This window comes from Cetorhinus maximus, chromosome 23 (genome assembly GCF_964194155.1).
Source record: "Cetorhinus maximus chromosome 23, sCetMax3.hap1.1, whole genome shotgun sequence".
In the NCBI taxonomy this organism is placed as follows: domain Eukaryota; kingdom Metazoa; phylum Chordata; class Chondrichthyes; order Lamniformes; family Cetorhinidae; genus Cetorhinus; species Cetorhinus maximus.
Window position 1 is genome coordinate 37,543,382 of NC_135901.1, and position 17,287 is coordinate 37,560,668.

At 45.4% G+C, this 17,287-nt stretch overlaps 2 protein-coding genes and 1 long non-coding RNA gene across 8 annotated transcripts in view; 1 reads left to right on the top strand and 2 right to left on the bottom strand.

Moving 5' to 3' along the window:
* The window catches only part of LOC144697569 (uncharacterized), a 721,063-nt gene extending 720,978 nt beyond the window's left edge, over positions 1-85 (top strand). The window contains exon 3 of the long non-coding RNA XR_013580391.1: positions 34-85. This is a non-coding gene — a long non-coding RNA (uncharacterized LOC144697569). The remainder of the gene's footprint in view (positions 1-33) is intronic.
* LOC144697492 (uncharacterized) overlaps positions 1-17,287 on the bottom strand; it is a 756,645-nt gene that overhangs the window by 712,579 nt on the left and 26,779 nt on the right. The window lies entirely within an intron of this gene.
* LOC144697480 (uncharacterized) overlaps positions 1-17,287 on the bottom strand; it is a 142,050-nt gene that overhangs the window by 106,045 nt on the left and 18,718 nt on the right. The window contains exon 2 of one of the 6 annotated variants that reach the window (XM_078569465.1): positions 13,114-13,120. The exons of the other annotated variants lie outside the window; for them this stretch is intronic. Within the exon in view, the coding sequence (XP_078425591.1) occupies positions 13,114-13,120 (7 nt within the window). The remainder of the gene's footprint in view (positions 1-13,113; positions 13,121-17,287) is intronic. 6 annotated transcript variants of the gene reach the window in all.

Here is a 17,287-nt window from a genome sequence, read left to right on the forward strand (position 1 = left end):
ACTGCCTCTGCCTCTCCTCATTCTTCCGACCAGAATGAGACACTGCAGAGCTCAGCTGCCCCTTTCCCACATGAAGAACTTTCTGGAACTGCCTAGAAGAACAAAGCACCCAAAACTTTAACAGTGGCGGGATTCAAACCACACCTCCAAAAACTCCAGTACCATACACTGCGAGGCCACGCAACCACATTGACACCTGAGGCATTCAAAATGACGAATAAAATCATGGAAGATGTTTTGTTGGCATGAGCTGTGTTATGTGGTAGAATTAGAGTGAAGAGTGGAATAGAGTTTAAGTCACCACTTTAAGGATTGGAAGAGGGAGAATCTTGTCACGAATGTGTTGTTGAGTTATGATAGATTTGTGAACCTTAAAAACGGTTGCTAAATGTCACCGGAACTTTAACAACTTCAGTATTTGCCAAGCTTCTAGAAGGATTCAAGTAAATTGTAAAGGGACCTACCCAGATGTGTGATGACATTTGAAATCCAATGTGTATTTCCACATGTGTAAAATCATTGACAGTGGTTTCCCTGGACGTGTGAATAGCTTTTTCCCATCTCACCAAACCTCCCAGAATGGGAGCCATTTAAGTTAATGAATATGTTAAGTTTTCTTGTACTAACACTGTTGTTCTTCATTTTTTTCTTTAATTTTAGCCTTTTGGCGACAGTGTTACTAAATTTGGAATCCACTGCTTCGCTTTGCTCTTCCCCTTTAATGAAAACTAATTTAGAGTTGTTTCCAGTCTTGTAATTTCCAAAGGGTCCAGTCCATGTTCAATAAAATGTATGTTGATGGCTTCCTGTTCTTTCTTTCTTCTAATCTCACTAAGATGTCCTGTGAGTTTAGTTCTTAATGTGTTCCCTGTCTCTCCCATGTATCAGATTTTGCAATATTTACATCGGATTGCATAGACAACATTGTTGTTCACATGAGATTCTGTGGTTTTTGGGGTATTTTCCCTGTGTTGAAATTTTGTATTGTTTTCAGGACTTTTAAGTGCTTGAATGTTATACAGTTTCTACCCCAACAAAATGGGGTGGCTTGTGTGCTCACCTTGCTGCTAACTAAAGATCCTTTAGGTTTTCATTCCTTCTAAAGGCTGTTATTATATTTGCTAAGTGAGTCGAAGCCTTCATTTTTTTCAAATTTATTTTTAATTACACTCTTCATATGTAGGCTCTTATTGCAATATCCCATAATAAGTGGATTTTTGGGGCTGAATCTATTTAATCCTGGAGGATTGTCGAATTCTGTCCGAAATTGGATCTGATATCTCTCAGGAACCTTTTTGCATATGCCCCTTGCCACAATGCAGTGAATAAGATATTAACTGCACTGTTAAATCTACCTGTTCTGTACAAATACCATGGAATTGCAGCAGTTGTTAATTAATAATCCACGGAAGGTCAGTTTAGTGTGGTGGCTTTTGGTATGTAGTAGGGGGTGTGTGTGTCTGTTGGTTTAAGGAACACCTTTGTTGCTAATTTGTTTTGTTTTATCTTCCTGTGTTAGTTTGAACCATGTCGTGTGTAAGAAATTCATTTTTTTCTGTATTTATTGTTTGGATCAAGTTCGGGACAAGTAACTTTTTGTTTAAAATAGACAATGTTTGAAATCCCAGGTACTTACTAAGGGAATAAAGCTACAAGATTCCATGGTTTTAAACAAACAAGATAAATTTTATTACATAAAGTCAGAAGAGTAAAGCAGCTGACAATATCTATCATATACTCTAACATTCAGAATTAATGTGACAAAAATATGAATTAACAGGCAACTGTGGTCAAACATAGTGCACTGCACATTAAATGGCAGATGACCAAGACAGATTTCTCAGCAACTCATCCAGATGTCAGTGTTCACTGTGAGTCACACTATCTTGTGAAAACTCAGTCTCCCTCACAACGGGTCTCCACTTTCAAGCATCTCGCCTCTGACAACCCTCAAAGCTGCTCTGACTCCAATTGCCTGGACAACTACACACCTCCAAATGGTTCAATCTCTTCTCCTGAGCAGTGCGCCTGTCCCGCTTTGGACATGTGCTGGAACTCGCAGGGAATGTTGGGACTCCTAGTCCTCAGCCTCCAGCCAGAAAACATCTCGGAGAAACAGATAAGTTCATATTTCTTAACATTGTTGTGACTTTGATTTTGATAGATGGATGGTGATTGTTGGCACAGATTCCTCCACTTCTGTCTCCATATGGGACCAAACTTCTCATGTGTCATCTAGAAATCTGTAATAATGTAATGGTAACTTGGAACATTTCTGGAAAACACTCTCTCCCCATTCCACCACACATTTATATATTAGCATGGGTGGGGGCTCTGTGTGCAAATGTTTTACCCTTGCCTGTATCTTTAATTTGAAGATAGTGTTCTTCATCTGAACCCAGATATAATAATCAGATTATGGCTTTGCCTGGCCTATGAGGTTGTGGAAATTTATTCAAGATGTTTCGGATGACTGGAATCCCTCTGGTTCTATGTTGCTGTCCAAACTCTCAATAACTCCTTTCACAGTCAATGTCCAATGATATTCAGTTCCTGATGAATCGAGTGACACTGTCAGATCTTGATGTGATATTTGGTTTGAGTTTCCCATCTGTAAATCATCTCCCTCTTGTACCCTGTAAAAAGAGTTTACAAAAATCATCACTGTAAGTACAGGGTAGAAATTCAAAACAGACAATTGGAGTTTCTTTGGCACATTCTTTCCCCAAACATGTAGTCCAATCAAACTGAAAGAAGCCCAAATCGGCAACAAAGTCCCAATAAAAGCAAAGGGAACCTCCCTAACTAAACCAGTATGATTTTTTCCAGTGTCTATGAGACACTCTGTACCCTGAGGTGTCCACCGGTTGCGGGCGGTATCAAGCATACCGGTGGACACCACATGTCCCCTCATCAGGGACACCCGGGCACAGGCAAGGCCACGGAAGAGAGGTCGGCAGCCAGTGTGACCACCCCCATGTGTGTCACCCATCCTGGATTGACAAATTTCTGTTTTAACCAGGATCATGTACAGTTACAGGAGAAGATTCTCTGACTTACCCCTCCCCCTTCACACTGGTCAGACAAAGATTAGGAGCATGGGACAGCAGTATCGCCAAAAGTTGAGGATCATCTCCTGCAACTTCTCACCCTGAATATAAACAAGGCCCGTGGTCTCCTCTACGCTTCAAACATCACCTGCAGCCTGAGAGTGGGGAAAGCTGCTCAAAAACCTGTTGACCGGGCTTTAACGCCTCCCGGGCACTTGGACCCGGTTGGGAACAGGGACGCTTAAGCCTCACCCACACTGTGACGTCTTCAAGATGTCCGCGCATGCGCCCTGCTTTCCACTAAAATAAGATGGCGGCCGTCAACCTTGGCCTTGTTTCAGCGAAAAGTCCCGGAACGACAAACGCGGGAGCTGCAGGTCTTTATTCGAGGTTCTAGGCCTTCACCGTGTGTTTAGAACCCTTCTGCGGCCAGTCACCGGCTCCATCGCTCCCGCTGCGTTTCGCCATCCTTACCGGCTGCAGATGTGACCGATGAGTGTCTCGCCCGATCGGCATCACTGACACTGCGCATGCTCCAAACACTAACCGGCACTGCGCATGCGCACTGCTCTCCAGCGGTGTGGATAGGGGACATTCACCACCGCGGGGAATGTTGGGTAAAGGCACTGCCATTGAATTCCCGATGAGCAACAGCCATGTTTTTGCTATGGTGTGGAGATTGGGGCAGGTGGCCACTCAATAAAATTAGCAATTAAATTATGCGGAAACCTAAATGTATCGGCCATACATTATCCACCAGAAAGGAGGAGAATGGGATTTGCCCATCTGAGTATCGTAAATAGATACTTAATGAGGGGGACATCATTCTCTATGTCTTGGACGAACATCGACATGCAAAGGGAAAAATGAATGACCTTTAAGCACCTCACAGAGCAAACTTGTCCGAAACCCATAACAGAATCCACAAGTAACCAAAATAGTGACAACAATTAAACTGTTGGCAAAATAATTGTAACAAATATATTTGGGGACTTGGTGCCATAGTGGCAATGTCACTGGACCAGTAATCCAGAAGGCCAGCCTAATGCTGAACGGGGACATCCGTTCAAATAACTTAATAAATCTGGAATTGAAAATTAGTCTCAGTAAGGGTGACAATGAAACCATTGTCGACTGTCAAATAAAAAAAAAATCTGGTTCACCAATGTCCTTAAGGGAAGGACATGTGCCATCCTTAACTGACCTGACTCCAGATCCACCGTAATGTGGTTGACTCTTAATGGCCCTCTGAAATGGCGTGGCAAGCCACTTGCTTTGAGGGTTATTGGGAATAGGCAACAAATGCTGGCCCTGCCAGTGACGCCCACATCCCATGAAAGGAAACTTTTAACAGCCCACCACTGAATGGTTACAATTTCAAAAGGAAGTGGAGAGAGAGGGTGCCGAAAAGATTCAAAAGTACGTTTTCCCTTCCAAGGAAAACAAACTGAACTTCATCTAAGCTAACTGAAGTTGCTCATCTCTCGTTTATCTCAGTTTTGAGCTAGAGTGGAATTGGAGGGGAAGCTGCTGGGTTTAACTCTGTGAACTTTGGAACCCAGTCGGACCCAGCAATTTCCAACGTGAGACTGTCAAGTGAGGTTGATTCTGGGGGAGATCAGGTTGCTAAACAGACACAGTCCATTCAATTTAGGAGTATTGATTTAGTAACACATATTTCCATAGTTTTATCCGAGATTTTTTGATAACTTCATTCATGGGATTTGGGTGTCACTAACAAGACCAGCAGATATTGTCAATCCCCAGTTGTGTGTTGGTCAGGTGTTAGTGGGCCTTCTTCCTGAGGATAATAACTGCATTTTTGGTTCTGACTTTAAACAAAATAATCTATCCTGGTGTGTGGGACGAACATTTTCAGTCTGGCTGCATTCAGTTAAGGCGAGTTTGAAGGTTAATCCTGCAACTTTGTAAATTCAAACTGAAACCAGACAAGCCAAAAGCTGCTGATGGTTGAAGGGGCCGGGATGGTGGTTGGGGGTGATGGGGGGGCGGGGCTGGAGGAAGTCTGACGCACACTGTACAGGGTGAGCAGGGGAAAGGGGAGGAATTAATTGGTTAAACAGGGAGCCAGGGATAAAAGCAGAAGGTGGGAATCACTTTGAACAGAGCAGCGGGATAGAGACAAGTCAGAGAATCATAGAATGGTTGCAGCAAAGAAGGAGGCCGTTCAGCCAGTCGTGTCTGTGTTAGCCCCCGAAGGAACAATTTACCTAATGCCATGTCCCTGCCTTTTCCCCGTAGCCCTTTAATTAAACACAATTAAACACATCTAATTGTATGAAATAAGATGTTTACGTGAAGGGGCAGCAGAAGAGAAGAAAAGCAACTTGTTTACAGAATGTATCAGGGGTGGGTGGGTGCAGGATAATGTACCTGTGAGGATCCCCAAGTTCCATCAGCCGTCTGCATGCAGTGTTTAGTGGGCTCTGGGGGGAGGGGAAGATGGAACTATTTGGGACACAGCACAGGGCAGGAGGTCACATCTCCCCCACTGTCCTGGTTACACAAACGACTCACCTTGGACTATCCAACACATGGGAAGGGCGGGGTCAAGGTGATGTAAGCTGCAAGTTGGTAGGTTGAGCTGTGAACTGGGCGCAGTTGGATGGTTTGAGTGGCAGGTCTGGGGGTATATCAGAGCAGGCACAGTCACTGCTCCCTCTTTTCCTCGTGGATCACAGAATCACAGAGTGAAGAAGAGGCCCTTCAGCCCATCGAGTCTGCACCGACACGTGAGAAACACCTGACCTACCTACCTAATCCCATTTACCAGCGCTTGGCCCATAGCCTTGAATGTTTCACTGAAGTCGTGTTGGTGAGTTTCTAAACTCTGTTTCACTATCCCGGGAATGGAGGTGGGCTGGAGGTTGCTGTGAGTGTTAGATTATGTTGTTTCTCCTCATTCTTCCCGCTTCTCCCACTCCCAGTTCCAGGCTGCAGGTTCCGGTGATTCTGAATGCGGGACGGTTGTTAGTCTTGGCCCTGGTGTGGGTGCACAAGCGCAGAAGCGCGGCTTATTGTTCTGTAATAATGGCGGGTGATCATACCCAGAACTCCCCGCGAGGTCGAATCCAGTCTATCTCCATCAGCAGGGACACAACCCGCCCTCATTCCACTATTTTGAACTTAATTTTCCATTTATACGTGCAGCCTGCACGTCTGTTTATGTTTCCCTGTGTTTTGCTGCATCTCTTCACCTTCTTAGCTCTGACCACGCGATTATTGTTATCTGCTGATTGTGACAGCCGACCTTCAATGAGCAAATGAGGAACAACTTTTAGATACAGCTTTCTGGGGCGCGTACCATGATGGGAACTATGGCCGCCATTAATCAGTGGCTGTCGTGAACTGCTGCAGTCACTGTGGTGAAGGTGCTCCCACAGTGCTGTTTGGTAAGGAGTTACAAGGTTTTCACTCAGTGATATATGTCCAAATCAACAACAATAACTTGTATGTATATAGTACCCTGGATAGAATAAAACCTTCCAATATATTTCACAGGAATATTATATTGCAATATTTGACACTGGGGCACATAAGCAGACATCAGGTCAGATGATCAGAAGCTTGGTCAAAGAGGTAGGCTATAAGGAGAGTCTTAAAGGATGAGAGAGAGACAGAGAGGCCTAAGGAGGGAATTCCAGAGGTTATGGGCTGGGCAACTGAAGGCACGTTCACCAATGGTGGGTCATTAAATATCAGGAATGCTCAAAAGGCCTGAAGTAGATGAGCCCAGATATCTGGGAGGGATGTAGGTTGGATGATATTATAGAGATAGTAAGGGGTGAGGTAACTGTAGGATTTGAAAACAAGGGTGAGAATTTGAACATTGAGGTGCTGCTTAACCAGGAGACTACGTTGCTCAGTGGGCACAGGGGTGTTGGATGAACGAGACTTAGTGCGGGTAAAGACACAAGAAGCACCGTTTTAAATGACCCCATCTTATGTGGGCGGCTAGGAATTGTCCAGTTTTCGGGAATAAATGAATGGATGAGTTTCAGCAGCAAGTGAGCGAAGTTAGGAGTGAAGTTACGCATAGTCACTGAGGTGGAAATAGACGGCCTTAGTGATATGTATTCAGAAGCTCAGCTCGGGGTGAAATATGACACCAAGATTGTGAACAGTCTGGTTCAGCCCCAAAGTTGTCAGAGAGATGGATGGCATTGATGATTAGGGAGTGGAGTTTGTAGCGGGACTGAAGTCAATGGCTTCATTCTTCCCAACATTTAAATGGGGGAAATTCCTGTTCGTCCAATACTGGATGTCAGACGAGTCACGACGGTGTGTGACTTGGAGGTGATTCACCTGCTACCCTGGTCCTTCTAGGGGGCGGAGGATGAGGGATTTGGAGATTCTGGCAAAGCTCTGGTTGAGTTGCAGATATCTAACATCCCTCTCCTTCACACCTTGGCTCCCCCATCTCCCCCTCTTTCCTCCCATAGATTTTGGAGTTTTATATGGGCCCTGTCCAGTCGGTGGGTTCCCTTCCCTGATGGACATTAGCGAACCCCTTGGGGCCGAAAGCTTTCATGGTCACTTTTTCCTAGTTCCTATCCACAGATTACCATATTCATTCAGCTCAATTTCATGACCTGCCTTTGTGTTTTTGCGGGTTCTCTCTCACTCCATTTTGTCTGTTTTAAACTATTTTCACAGGGTTTGCAGTCCGGAATCTCAAATCTAACATCACATCGGGATCTGACGGTGTCGCCCAATTTATTGTTACCTGAATATCATTGGATTTTGAACATGGAAGGAAAAAGCCTTGTTCACATTGGTGAAAAACCATACATGTGTTCTGTGTGTGGATGAGGCTTCAGGCGATCATCTGACCTGTTGAAACACAAGCACAGTCACACTGGAGAGTATCCATGGAAATGTGGGGACTGTGGGAAGGGATTCAATTCCCCATCCCAGCTGGAAATTCATCAGCGCACTCACACTGGGGAGGGGCCATTCATGTGTTTTGTGTGTGTGAGAAAGAATTTGTTGATTCATCCCACCTGCTGACTCACCAGCGAATTCACACTGGGGAGAGGCCGTTTACCTGCTCCGATTGTGGGAAGAGATTCATTCGGTCATCCTACCTACTGAGACACCAGCGGGTTCACACAGGGGAGAGGCTATTCACCTGCTCTGAATGTGGGAAGGGATTAATTCGGTCATTCTACCTACTGAGACACCAGCGAGTTCACAAGTAACTGCTCGTGTTGGATTTAGATCCTAATGGTATTCTTGTCTGAAGCACATTCATTGGAGTGTGTTTCTGCTGATGTTAATAAATGCCAGCCCAGTTACAGATTCCGGATAAGATTCAAATAAATCAGATGTGTGTCAAACAAAATGTGTCAAGTTTTTTTAATATCTCTAAGACAAGTTAGTTCCTTTTGAAGGGCTCACCCTCTCCCCTGTCTCCTCCATCCTCACCTCCAACAACAAGTGTGAGGAGCTTATGGAGCTTCTTTGAAACTAAGATTGAGACAATCCGATCAGCTGCCTTTGCTGCTTCCCTCCCTACCACTAGCCCACCGGGTCATACTGTCTCTAAAGATCCACCTTGTCTGAGCCCTGAACCCACCAGTTTCTCCCCCATCTCCCCTCATGCCCTGTCAGTGCCCTCTGTGTGCATCACCTGCTCCATCGGCCCTATTCCCACTAAACTACTGACCACACAACTCCCCCATGCTTGACGTCATTCTCAATGGCTCTCTCCTTTCAGGCACTGTCCCTCTCTCCTTTAACTCTTCCATCATTACCACCGTCCTGCAATAAAAACAAACCCTTCATTCCCCCATCTTTGCATGCTGCCGCCCCATCTCCAGCCTCACTTTCCTTTCAAAAATCCTTAAACGTTTTGTAGTCTCCCAAATCTGTGTCCATCTTTCCCTGAACTCCAGGTTTGAATTCGTCCAATCAGGTTTCTGCCCTATCACAGTTCCAAACCAGTTCTTATCTAAACCACAAATGACATCCTATAAGACTGTGACAAAGGTAAACTTTCCCTTCTGGTTCTTCCCGACCTGTCTGCGGTGGATCCTCCTCTCCCAGGCCTTGTCTTCCATATGATTTTTTTTTTTTTGTAAAAATATACTTTATTCATAAAAAATCTTCAATCACATTCAAAACCATTTCAAAAACAACATTACAAGGGTACAATCCAGGTTAAACTTTTACAAAATGTATCACCAGGTGCATCAGTACAAACAATATTACAATCATTTACAGCCTTTCATTTTGATCTGTACAGCCCGAGGGGCTCTAAACAGTTCCCAGTCTCTCGGTGCGCTGTGGTAGAAAGGTCTTAGACAGCGACCCTTCCCCATTGCGCCTTTGCGGCAGCTGCCCCAAGCTTTAGTGCGTCCCTCAGCACGTAGTCCTGGACTTTGGATTGTGCCAGTCCGCAACAATCGGTCGGGGACAACTCTTTGTGCTGGAAGACCAACAAGTTTCGGGCAGACCAAAGCGCGTCTTTCACCGAGTTGATGATCCTCCAGCTGCAGTCGATGTTTGTCTCGGTGTGTGTCCCTGGGAACAGCCCGTAGAGCACAGAGTCCTGTGTCACAGAACTGCTCGGGATGAACCTCGACAGCAACCACTGCATCTCTCTCCACACTTTCTTTGCAAAGGCACAATCCACAAGGAGGTGAACAACGGTCTCTTCCCCACCACAGCCACCTCGAGGGCAACGTGCAGAGGGGGTGAGACTCCTGGCGTGTAGGAAGGATCTGACGGGGAGGGCCTTTCTCACCACCAGCCAAGCTACGTCTTGGTGCTTGTTGGAAAGTTCTGGCGATGAGGCATTCTGCCAAATGACTTTGACAGTCTGCTCGGGGAACCATCCCACAGGGTCCACCCTCTCCTTTTCCCTCAGGGCCTCTAGGACGTTACGTGCTGACCACTGCCTGATGGACTTGTGGTCAAAGGTGTTTTTCTGCACAAATTTTTCCACCAGGGACAGGTGGTACGGCACGGTCCAACTACTTGGAGCGTTCCGCGGCAGCGTGGCCAGACCCATCCTTCGCAACACCGGGGACAGGTAGAACCTCAGCACGTAGTGACACTTGGTGTTTGCGTACTGAGGGTCTACGCACCGCTTGATGCAGCCACACACAAAGGTGGCCATCAGTATGAGGGCGATGTTGGGCACGTTTTTTCCCCCTTTATCTAGAGGCTTGTACATCGCGTCCCTGCAGACACGATCCATTTTCGACCTCCAGATAAAGCGGAAGATGGCTCGAGTGATCGCCATCGCGCAGGAGTGTGGAATGGGCCAGACCTGCGCCACGTACAGCAACAGCGAGAGTACCTCACACCTGATGACCAGGTTCTTACCCGCAATGGAGAGGGAGCGTCGCTCCCACATGCCCAGTTTCCTTTTCACCATAGCCACTCGCTCCTTCCAGTTTCTAACGCATGCCCCGGTCCCTCCGAACCATATCCCCAGCACCTTCAGGCCGTCAGCCCTGACAGTGAAGGGGACAAAGGATCGGTCAGCCCAGTTCCCAAAGAACATGGCCTCGCTCTTCCCACGATTTACCTTGGCTCCCGAGGCCAGTTCGAACTGGTCGCAGACGTGCATCAGTCTGCGCACCGACAGCGGATCCGAGCAGAAAACGGCGACGTCGTCCATGTACAGGGAGGCTTTTACCTGAGTGCCTCCACTGCCTGGGATCGTCACTCCTCTTATGCCCGGATCCTTCCTGATGGACTCGGCAAAGGGTTCTATGCAGCACACGAAAAGGACAGGCGAGAGAGGACAGCCCTGCCTGACTCCAGATTTGATCGGAAAGCTATCTGTTTCCCACCCATTGATTGAGACTGCGCTACTGATGTTAGTGTAGAGCAGTTGGATCCAATTTCGAATTCCCTCCCCAAAGCCCATTTTGGAGAGCACATCCCCCATGTAGGTGTGCGATATTCTGTCAAAGGCCTTCTCCTGATCCAAGCTGATGAGGCAGGTATCCACACCCCTGTCCTGTACATAGGCAATCGTATCCCTGAGCAGCGCCAGGCTGTCAGAGATCTTCCTGCCTGGCACAGAGCAGGTCTGGTCAGGGTGAATCACCAATTCCAGAGCGGATTTGACCCGGTTGGCGATGACCTTGGACAGAATCTTATAGTCCACATTCAACAGTGAAATGGGTCGCCATTTCTTGTCTTCCATATGATGTTCTGAATGATGACAGTATTAACCTTCTTCCTAACCTGTCCTAACCCTTCTGCCAGCTCATTTATTGAAACCAGAGACCCTCCTTGTTCTAATGGTGACTTCCCCTGTCTGCCCATTTATGCTTTGGAGTCAGCCCTTAAATTGTTTGTACATTGTTTTAATATGTTCCCACATTTCAGTAACAGATGTTGAAATGCCTGCTCCACACCCACAGGGTTTCATCTGTTTCAAGTCACAAACAGAAAGGGCCAGTTTTCTCCTGGAGTTTGAGACAAATCAGCTTTCAGAATGATGCAGAGTTTCAGCCAATGAGGGAGATCCTGGCTCAGCCCCGCCCCTCATTCACTCCGATTGGTTGGAGGACCAGCCGCTCCCACTCGGTCCTCCAGCCCGAGGGGCCTCCTTCCCATTGTCCCGGAGCTGCCGTCAATCACCCGGGCATTGTGAGAGGTCAGTGTTGGGGGACGGGGCTTATAAATCCCGGGTGCAGCCCCAGAGCCGTGTGGTCCTTGCGGATCCAATGGTTGGGGAATTTCGAGAAACTGCAATATGGACGAACTTAATAGTCACATGGCCAAATGTGGCTTAATTAAGAAAAGCCAGCATGGATTTCTTAAGGGAGAATCATGTTTAACTAACTTCCGGCAGTTTTTCGAAGAGGTAACAGAGAGAGTTGATGAGGGCAATGCTGTTGATCTGGTGTACATGGACTTCCAAAAGGCATTTGATATAGGGCTGCACAACAGACTTGTGAGAAAGCTCATGGAATAAATGGGAAAGTAGCAGCATGGATACAGAATTGGCTCAGTAAAAGGAAACAGAAAGTCATAGTTAATGAATGCTTTTCAGGCTGGAGGAAGGTTTGTAGTGGAGTTCCCCAGGGATCAGTGTTGGGACCCGTGCTTTTCCTGATATATATTAATTACCTAGATCTTGGTGTAAAGGGAACAGCTTCAAAGTTTGGGAATTTTCGAAAACTCGGAAGAGTTGTGAACTGCGAGGAGGATTATGTAGAACTTCAAAAGGACAGAGACAAGTTGGTTGAATGGGTGGACGGGTGGAAGATGAAGTTCAATGTGGAGAAATGTGAGGCAATACATCTTGGTAGAAAGAACATGAAGGGGCAATATAAATTAAGCAGTACAATTCTAAAGGGGTTGCAGGAGCAAAGGGGCCTGGGTGTATTCATCCGTAAGTCATTGAAGGTGACAGGGCAGGTTGAGAGAGTGATTAATAAAGTATGCAGTATCCTGGGTTTTCTTAACAGGGGCATAGAGTACTAGAGTGAGGAGGTTTTGTTGAATTTGTTTAAGTCACTAGCTTGGCGTCAGGTTGAGTATTGTGTCCAGTTCTGGGTGCCACACTTTAGGAGAGACTTGAAGGCATTGGAGAGAGTGCAGAAAATATTCATATGAAGATAAATTGCAGAAAATACGACTGGTTTTCTTAGAGAAAAGAAGGTTGAGAGGGGATTTGATAGAGGTATTCAAAATCAAGTGGGGTTTGGACAGAGTAGATAAGAAGAAACTGTCCCCACTCATCTAAGGATCAAGAACAAGAGGGCACAGTTTGAAAGTGATCAGTAAATGAATCAATGGTGATATGAGGAAAAACATTTTCTTGCAGTGAGTGGTTAGGATCTGAAATGCGTTGTGTGGGACTGTTGAGGAGGCAAGTCCCATTGAAGCATTCAGGAGGGAATTAGACTGTAATCTGAAATGGAAGAATAGACCGGATGATGGAGGAAGGTGGGAGAATGGAACTGGGTCCGTTGCTCATTCGGAAAGCCAGTGCAGACATGATGGGCCAAAAGGCCTCCTTATGCACCATACCAATCTTGTGATGTGGTAAAAATTGTTGGTTGATCCTGACAATAAATCTCTATCAATATGTCTGCTGAAACCCAATACACAATTGTCCTCCTAGTTTTACATTCTAAAAGGAAGTTCCAGATGTTGTTAACACTGTGAGCTTGTGGGGTGGACAATAACATAGTCCGTTTTCTCTGTCAATCTTGTGCAGAAGGGCTGATGTAGGTAGAACGACTTGGTCTTCAATATACAGTCTGTGTGAGTGATTGGAATATGCTTGTGTCATAGTTCAGTGAAATATGATAATTTACTGAGTGAGTGAGTCTGTATAAATGTAACTCAGATAGACACAGCTTGTGTCCTAGTTCAGTGAGACCTGATCACTTACTGAGTGAGTCTGTGTAAATGTAATTCAGATAGACACAGCTTGTGTCATAGTTCAATGAGATCCGATCACTTACTCAGTGAGTGAGTCTGTATAAGTGTAAGTCAGGTAGACACAGCTTGTGTCATATGTAAAGAACACATCCTTTTTATTTTTCTCTAATTCTGTTGGACTGTGGATTTAAAACTGCGATGGCTGCAGTTGGAAAGACATGTTTACTGGAACAGGATGAGACATATATAAAATGTTGCAGATTTGAAACAGAGTATGTCATGAAAGATAGGATGTTGCCTGAAAGTAGTCCTGGACCAAGGAAGGTGCCTGACAACAGCATTTTAATTGGCTCCTGATCAAGTGAGCAGGGTTTTGTGGTTGCAGTGCAGCAGAAAGCCCCTGACCTGCAAAGAGAAAATACATAAAATCACTTTTCCTCATAACTCTACAGCCTGCTCTCTCTCCGAGGAAACCCCTGTAAAAAGGAAAAAGAAAAATCATCGTAAGAAACATTGAAAGGCAAGTGCTCAACCAGTGAACTAAAGGCTGAATGTACTGGAAAACCAGCTTGTGCCATCAACAAAGCACTGAAAGGAATTTGGAAGACATTAATCAAAATCAAACCATCGAATCCTGTACTCCAGATTGGTGCTAGTGAACTGTTTTATCTCACCATTAAAATCCCTGTTTTGGGTGTCATGTGTGTGTGTGCATATGTGTGTGTGGGTGGGGGGGTGGGGGTGATTAAGGAGGGGTTCGAGTTTAAGCTATAGTGTTAGAAATTAACAGTTCATATTTCCTTCTTTTGCCGCTGGTTAAAGACAATTTGTTCCATAAACAGTTATTTGCTTCTTAAGCTTACAAAACTGGTGCTTGTATTCTGTTTACCTAAATTAAACAGGTAGAATTGAGGCAATCTGGTGGTTTGGTTAAATTTTTCACAATTGTCGCGGCTTGGGGAACAATGGTGCTTTATATTACAATGCATGATCCCCAGTGAGTCACAACACTTAGCTCAGTGAGATCTGATCACGTACTGAGTGAGTCGAAAAATGAGAGTGAGATTCTGCTAACATAGGGATTGCAAAATAATAATGGTCAAGGTCCATCTCCTACCATCTGCATCCTGCAATAATGGAGCTGTTGGCCAAGGCTTGGTAATGAATCTGTTTCAATAAGTCTGTCACAGGCTAACACTCAGTTATTCTGCCGTGCTTTATATTTTAATGGGAATTATCAATTGTTTTACCACTATGAATTTGGGTAGTGGCTATAATATCTTCACTCTTCCCTGTTGATCATATCCAGAATGGCCGCTGTAGAAAGATGGACTTGGCCTGTAAGTTACGGTCACTGTGAGAGTGATAACGAAACATCTGCGTGTCAAAGTTCAGTGACAGCTGATCACGTACCAAGTGAATGAGTCTGTGAAAATGTAACTGAAATAATCACAGCTCCTGCAGGTGATTCTCTGGCTACAGTGAGACAGATAAGAAAGGAATCAGGTGCGTGCAGTCCCACCCAGCTGGACACCGGTGGAAAGGAATTGAAAGGAGGAGGTTTGGACAACGCTGTCAAAGGCTGCAGACAGGCAGAGAAGGACAGTGAGGGAGAGTTTATCTTTGTCAGTTTCACAGAGGGTGTAACCTGTGACTTTGAGAAGAGCTGTTTCGACACTGTGACAGGGGCGAAAATCTTATTGCACTGATTGAAACATGGAGTTTCAGGAAAGATGGGCATGGGTCTGGAAGGCGACAGGGATTTTAGAGAGCAAAGGATGTAGAGAGATGGGGAGAGAGTTTGCAAGGATATTTGGGTCAAGATTTGTTCTGATTGATGAGGGAGTGATGACGGCAGGTTGGAAGGAGACGGAGAGCCCTTCAAAGGAACTAACTTGTGTTTGAGATATTAAAAAGAATCAACCAATTGTGCGTTTAACACAAAGCTGATTTATTTGATTTTATCCAGAATATTAACCAGAATGACAGGGCTGGGGTATATTAACATCAGCAGAAACAGACCCCAATGAACATGGTTCATCCTGGATGTGATTAACAGCAAAATCCAATCACTGTAGTAACTTGTGAACTTGCTGGTGTGTCAGCAGGTTAGCTGGCAGAGTGAATCCCTTCCCACACTTGGAACAGGTGAACTGCCTCTCCCTTGTGTGAGTGCGCTTGTGTGTCAGCAGGTGGGATGACTGAGTGAATCCCTTTCGACACTCAGACCAGGCGAATGGCCTCTCTCCAGTGTGAACTCTCTGGTGTCTCAGCAGATTGGACGACTGAATGTATCATTCCCACATACTAAGCAAGTGAATGGCCTCTCCCCGGTGTGAATGTGCTGGAGATTTAGAATGGTGGATCAATCAGCAAATTTCTTCTCACACACTGTGCAGGTAAACAGCCTCTCTCCTGTGTGAACTCGCCGGTGTCTCAGCAGGTTGGATGACTGAGTGAATCCCTTCCCACATGTGGAGCAGCTGAACGGTCTCTCCCCAGTGTGAGTGCGCTGATGAGTTTCCAATTGGGATGGGTAATGGAATCCCGTCTCACAATCCCTACATTTCCATGGTTTCTCCCCAGAGTGGCTACACTTATGTTCTGACAGGTCAGATGATCGGCTGAAGCCTCGTCCACAAACAGAACACGTGTACAGTTTCTCTCCACTGTGAACGGTGCTTTTTCCTTTCATGTTCACAATCCGATGATATTCAGGTTACGATAAATTGGGCAACTGTGTCAGACCCTGATGTGATATTTGGTTTCAGTTTCCTGACTGCTTCCTCTTCTAATCCCCTGTGCAATTGATTTAGAACAGAAAAAAGGAGTGAGAGAGAACCCACAAAAACACAAAGGCAGCTTGTGAAGTCCAGTTGAATGAATCTGGGAATTTGTGGGGCCGACCTTACAAAATGACCTTGAAAGCTGACGGACCCAACTGGTTCAATGATTATTTTTTTTAAAATTCTTTTTAAAGCAGTCTTGATATGTCGAATGGATGCAAAGGCAGTATAGAAATACCTGTCGCTGAAACAGGACTATTTTACATTGAATGGATCGTGTCAGTGCAGAAACCGAATCTCTCATGGAATCTACCTCCTTTGACAGTTCCACATCGGAAATTGCTGGGCCCGACTGGATTCCACTGTCCTCGGGGTTAAACCCGGCAGCTTCTCCCGCAGCTCCACTCCAGCTCAAACTGAAACAACAATAAACACCCACACAGGAGGCCAGGGACCGGCTTCCGCATCCAACATCCCCCCAGACTCTAACCGGCTCCTAATTGGTCCGCCTGTATTTCTAAATTCGGTTACACAAAACAATAAAACAAATGCAAAATTCTGCAGAGGCTGAAATAAAAAGATAAAATACTAGAAATATTCAGCGGATCGGGCAGCATCTGTGGAGTGAGAAACAAAGTTAAGCGCTTAGGTCCCTGACCTGCTGTAAACCTGCAACAAAAAATTCAGGGCACCTGCTAAATAATGGCGGCCACAGTTCCCACAATTCTGTGAGCCCTAGAAACTGCTTTATCTAAAAGTTGTGCGCTATTATTTGGAGGTAGGTTGTCACAATTTTATTTGATAGCAATCCGGTGGATAGAGATTAGAATGGGGACAACTGCAGCAAAATACAGTCAGACATAAATAGCTAAAAGCAAATATCACGGACATTGGAAATCTGAAATAATGGAAAAACTCAGCAGGTCTGGCAGCATCTGTGGAGCGAGAAACAGAGCTAGCGTTTCGAGCCAATATGACTCTTCTTCAGGGCAGACACAAATAGACATAATAGACATAAATAGGATCGCAAACTAGACTGAGTATCGGAAAATGAAATTCAAAACAGTGAAA